This window comes from Aythya ferina (genome assembly GCF_964211825.1).
Source record: "Aythya ferina genome assembly, chromosome: 7".
Classification (NCBI taxonomy): Eukaryota; Metazoa; Chordata; class Aves; order Anseriformes; family Anatidae; genus Aythya; species Aythya ferina.
Window position 1 is genome coordinate 16,601,493 of NC_140302.1, and position 6,000 is coordinate 16,607,492.

At 38.5% G+C, this 6,000-nt stretch overlaps 1 protein-coding gene across 1 annotated transcript in view; it reads right to left on the reverse strand.

Annotated features, from left to right (window-relative positions):
• The window catches only part of SEC24C (SEC24 homolog C, COPII coat complex component), a 34,336-nt gene that overhangs the window by 4,553 nt on the left and 23,783 nt on the right, over nucleotides 1-6,000 (reverse strand). The window contains 10 exon segments of the mRNA XM_084525662.1: nucleotides 69-248; nucleotides 480-598; nucleotides 1,222-1,360; nucleotides 1,824-1,969; nucleotides 2,254-2,350; nucleotides 2,679-2,849; nucleotides 3,325-3,441; nucleotides 4,571-4,664; nucleotides 5,582-5,790; nucleotides 5,794-5,865. Coding sequence (XP_084381788.1) covers nucleotides 69-248; nucleotides 480-598; nucleotides 1,222-1,360; nucleotides 1,824-1,969; nucleotides 2,254-2,350; nucleotides 2,679-2,849; nucleotides 3,325-3,441; nucleotides 4,571-4,664; nucleotides 5,582-5,790; nucleotides 5,794-5,865 — 1,344 coding nt within the window.

The following is a 6,000-nucleotide window of genomic DNA, read 5'->3' on the forward strand; positions in this document are numbered from 1 at the left end:
AAATGCCGGTCCTTAAGGTAAGTCAAGACAACAGCAAGTCTCCAGTGTTAAGAAACTGAATTACTCACCAGGGGCAAGAGCCTAGGGTAAAAGAAAACATTTGTTTCTGCCACATCCATGGATGTGACTAACTGGCGAATGTAGGCACGGTCATCTGTTGTGACCTCCGGACCAGGCTGAAGGACATCACTCTTCAACACACAGTTCAAGTACACAGGAAGCAGCTTCATGCATTCAGGGAGGATCAGCTGCAAGTCACAAGCAGACAGAAGTTGGCCAGCTCTCTTGCTGAATAAGTTTATGCTTGACAGAACAAAGCTTACATGAGCCAACAGTGTGGTTTATATGTGAGAAGTGAAACTGACAGTCCAATCATAATGTGGACCTGCAGAAATAGTGCAAAACTTTTCTCTGGAAGAAGCTTAGAGTCCCTTTTAATACCTGAGCCCCTGGTTCAAATTTAAAGCATTAGTGTTTACCTGGCCAGCAGAAGATGGACTAGCACAGTTCTTTCGATAGCAAGCTAGGATCTGGGCACACTGGTTAATCAGTGCATCTCGGACAGTCTTTACTGGGCTGTTCAGAACTCCACGATATGCTGCACAGAAAGAGAGAAAAGAAATGGACAGCTATCAAGAGATGTCTCATGAACAGTAAAATAAACACTACTTTCACAAAACAAATTTTTTTTTTATAGTAATGAAAGAGATGAATTCCTACTGAAAGTCTAAAGAAGCTCATTTACCCCCCTCTTATTACATATACTTCTACTCTCCATCTCTCATATGCTTTAAAACACACTTAGAATAATAGGTACAAACAAGGTTAAGTAGAGTACAATACATACAAGTATTATATTTAACCCATATTCATGAACAGAGGCCACTGTTTCCTATTCCTGGAGGAAAAATTGGGAAGTCAAAAGAATAACTAAACCAGTCCAAAAATAAATACAAATATGAATTCAGACAGCTTTCAATACAAACCTCTTAAAAATATAGATAAGATCTTGTAGGATGGATAAACCTACACCCTCAATCTGCACCTCTTGCCCTAAACAACAGTACTATGGGAAAGAGCACAAAGCTGTGATAAGTGAGTGAAACATCAGGACTGCCACCTGACACTTGATGCAAAAAGACTAAACAGGTGTCACTGAATGACAAGAGGCATTTTAGCACAGTTAGAGGTTATGTTTCTTGTTACCATATTTAGCCTTACCATATTTAGCCAAGTAATTGATGAGTGTGTCTGTCTCACAGTTTCGATAGAGGTCAGCAAGCTGTGTGCAACAGTTTAGTGAGAGGTTGTGAATGCGGAGTCGTCGCTGTCCGGCACAACTTGTATATAGCAGAGCACACTGCAAAAGACAAAAATGCCAAGATAAAGGAAAGTGAGGTCCTGCTACAGTAAGAAAGGTGGGGGTTGAATATACTTCATTAAAAATCAGGATTCAGATGTCCAGACAAGAAAATTACGTAGAGGACTTGCACAATAACTTAAAAGCATATGCTAAGGATGAGTCAACGAAAGGTAACAGGCAGCAAATGTTAGCAGCTGTCTTCGAAGACAGACTGTGGATTGAAGCTTTCTAGGTCACCATGAGACTACGTATTCTGAAAGGTTAGGGATACAGTAAGTGACAGGAAGACTTCATAGTTCCTTGAGTGTCTAATAATTCAGCTTTAAAGCGATAATCATCTGCAACTGGCACACTCCTGCAGTTAGGCATTGGTTCTTGTTTTGACACATTCTTGTTGACATTTTTCAATTGTTAACTGCCTTCCTTCTTCTATGAAAGCCTTCACCCTCCCCTGCCTCACCTGAAGGAGTGCACCACTGTCTTCACTCAGTTTGTCATCATGCTTGAATTCCACTGTGATGGTTTTATCGCAGTCCAAACCAGCCATCTCTACGTCAGTTGTGTTGCTCATATAGAAAGCTCCAAAAAAGTCAGTTGCTCGAATGCCTACAAAAGAAGGATACATGATAAATGAGCTGCGCTTTTCGACAGAATAAAAAGACAGCCTTTAGAGCCCTGAAAATCCTGTCACTAGGGACACTAATTATCTTGACAGATTTCAACAGGAATCTTTGTTCAGTCTTGACAAGGTGCTTAAAGGTCAGAGCTTTAAGAGAGCTTTTTGCATAGTCTAGTCTCAAAAGATTTAAATTAGGGGAAAAACCCGTTACTTCCCATGTGATATACTTGAAGTACTGAATTTTTTAAGATTCATTCATGCTAACACCCACCTGTGCTTGTGCGTACTCTCATCACAGCATCAAATCCCACTTCTTTCTGGACATCTCTTCTCAAGTCATTTAGGAACCTATCCTGGTCTGTCTCCAGCTAAAACACAATCAGTAATTCAAGTTTCACCATAAATCACAATTAAAAAAAAAAGATACACCACCTGCAGTTTTACCCTAAAAAATCAGCTCAGTGTCCTAATAATATAATGTCATGATAAAAGTTAACAGCATAGCTTGTTGTTCTCGTTCACAGAGATTGTGTGAAGACAAAGCTAACAAAATCTTTTTGGTGAAAAACTCAAAGTAGCATTTTTATCTCCAAAGAAGTATTTGTTTGTTATGGTTTACACAACAAAAAAGAACTGGCCACTAAAGAGTAACTTTTACTCAAATCAAATACCAGTCTGACTCAACGGAGCTCTTACCTGGAAATATGCATACTTATAAATGGAGCCTCCTGTCTGGTAAGTTACTATGCCTAGCGTTGCCACATCCAAATACTGGTTTGGAAATAGGAACAGATCCACACAGCAGCCCTGGGCCACACAGTCTTTAGCCAAGTTGTTGTAGAAGCTTGTCTGAGGTTGAAACAAAGTCTAAGAAAGGAAGTCAGAGGTGAGATCAAAAGCTTGTGCTAAGAGAAGGAAAGCAAGAGGCAGATTATAATCACAGGAAAAAACACATTTAATGCTTCAAGTCTCCATTCTGCAAAATTCAGATTATATGACATCCTTCCTGACCCTGCCTTTGAAAATGACTGTAATGTCACAAAAATTACTACACATCTTGCATTAATCCTAAGTTCTGCATGTTTACTTTAACACATCATCTATAGTACTTCATGCTGTGTAAGAATACAGATCTACTTCTTTTTCTTATACCAGAGCTATCCTTATGATGTCAATTTTACACAACTGTGCCTGAGAACAGCCAATGAAGTATAATGTCAAAAGATATTAACTGTGATGGTTACACTGCATGCTACCCTTCTCACTCTTTCAGTGATACTTCAGAGCTATTTTACCCTGTAAGGAGTATAATGTAGAAATGAATCATAAGCATCATTATTACCTTCTCCTTATCTGTGTTGATCAGTTTCTTATCGTCCCTGTTCTTCAACTTCCCTGGGGCCTCTGCAATGGGCAGAGAGGTGTGGAAAATGAAGAGCTTGCCAGCACACTCAGCTGCCTACAGAAGACGGGGGTGAAATTGCTCAAGTTAGAAACATTTAATAAAAACATTTAGGCCAAAATGTGATTCAAGGACACATATCCAAGCATCTTTATTACTTCATTTCTTCATGTCAAGAAGGTACTACACACAGGCTCAGTAATCACTCAGCTATATCAATGGTACCCATCACAGGAAGCACAGCTTGATGATCTGTTTCAAAAAAGGAAGTTTCCGTTCTATTGGACCTGTGCTAGTTCCATGGCAGGGAGAAGAGGTCTGGCTTCAAGGAGACAAAGAGCAGTAAATTCTCTAAAGGCAGGACTCAGCTACAAAAAGTTTTGCACAAATGAGTTAGACTACTTTCAGCTACTGAATTTGTGGGAATAAGGCAAGTCACAGAAATGGAAAAGGATGTCATAATCTGACTTCCAAAAGATCATTAATTTTAAATCAATAGTCTATGTAAACTCCCGCCAATGTTTAGTAGGTCATTTTCTCTGATACACAGAGTAAGCAATCAATTAATAGTTCGAATTGCTTCTTGACTGAAGTAGTTACCAAACCTGAGTTTAGGGGAGACTTGTAAGGACTTATATAAAAGACAAATGAAGTTATAAGAACAGATTTGGGTGGAATCATACAGGAAATCCATTTGATCAATACATACAAGTCTGAGTTAGATCACACATGCAACTACCTGAAGTACTACAATGGAAGAACTTTTGGAAAATTTTACTACTATGTAATTAAATTTTACATATTGGTATGGACAACTTCAACAGATTGCACTCTCTCCTTTTATTTAAATTTATACCAGAGCTCCCAGCACAGGATTAGAAAGACACTCTGTTACAGAACTCCTCCTAAATGACATATGAAGGAGTTCAGCACCTGGTTTTAACACTGAAAGGTCTTTCCTGTAGGTTCTGGAAACTGGTCAAAGCAAAAACACTGCCAGGTCACCAAGATTAAGCCTCATTTCTTGTATTCTCAGCAAAAATGCTTTAAAAATTATATAGAGAAGAGATAGCTGGCTACATAGAACTGGAGGTACCTGCACTTTAACGGGTCAAGTAGAGAATGATGGAACATGAACTTCAGAGTACTCAGACTGAAAATTTGCTATGACAATACATTTACCAACCTTCAACGCTTCCAGTCCTGCTTGAATCACAGGTCCAAAAACAGTTTCTGTTTCTCTTGTGTCTGCAAACATTTCTGGAATCTGGTCCAGCAAACTAGCAAGAAAAAAGGAGGAATTCAGGAAGATTCTATGTAAGTGGTAAAGCCACAGTTCTAGTTAGTTGTTGACCTATGAGACTGAGGTGGTTTAAACAGAAGTTCCTAACATGTCTGTATTTTCTGAAGATACTTTTTTTGTTTTAAACACAGTATTTGCCATCCCATTGCTTATGTGTGAAAAACCACATACTTCAATAGCTGTTTGTGCTCTTTTAATATATTCCAACACATATTGCTAGGTAAACTCAAACTCTTAGGGAAGACTAGCAACACTTCACCTCTGTTTGCCAAACATCCTATGTGCTATTCAAAGATTAATAGACTTAATTCACAGATTTGTACTTGCTTTTGTTAATGCACCACAGAACAGGCAGGCAATTTTCGTTAACAACATGAACTGTGTCTATTTCCCAAAACCTACTTAGCTACACACCATAGTTTAATTGCAATTCAAGTGTAGTGTTAAATAGCTTGCCAAAATTTTGTTAATTTCTTTCTTTCCTTCTAGATTTCACCTTTCCCTATCCCCATTCAATTTTTCCATTGAACCAAAATCAGACACCATTGTTGTCTTCATTTATAATTTACCTGGGCATCTGTCTTAAAGATGATGATTCCGTATTCCTATAACTTTCATTCTCCACCATTTTGATTTTTTTTTCCTCCCCTAGACAGACACTTCTGCACTAAATCCCATTACATATAGCCTCTGCCAAGCTGGTCTGGAAGCTAAATAAACCCTTACACTCCATAAATTTTCCCATCCTCTCCTTTGTTAGTTTCATCTCAAAGAGTATAGACTTCTAGGCACATAACGCAACAAATAAGCAGTGAACAGGACACTTTTAAATGAAACACTTGAGTCTACCAAACAAAATGTTTACTCTGCACAACATAATTCAGTTTCTGTTACCTGACAATAACTGTCCTGGACTCGTTCACATTCACCAGGAAACCATCAAGGAGTGGCACAAACATGTCTGCCACATCTGAGACAACCATCATTTGTGGCTGCGCCAATGAGCTCTTCACGTTATAGAAGTGTAATACCTTGTTGTAAGTGACAAAGCCTACTCGAATGGCTGATTCTTCCATGTTTCCTTCTCTGTAAGAGACATACTTCTAAGTGGATGGCAAAATCATTACACAGAATACAACACAGTAAAGGGTAAAGGAGAAAATGAAAGGAAGGAAAAATCTTTCAGCTAGAAAAGTACTCAGATGTCCTGCTTGATCTCTTTGCAAACAAAAGCTTGACAGGATTATCTTTTTTTTTTTTTTTTTTTTTTTTAACCCCTGGCTTTTTTAAAAGGAGAAAGTGAGTTTCCCCCT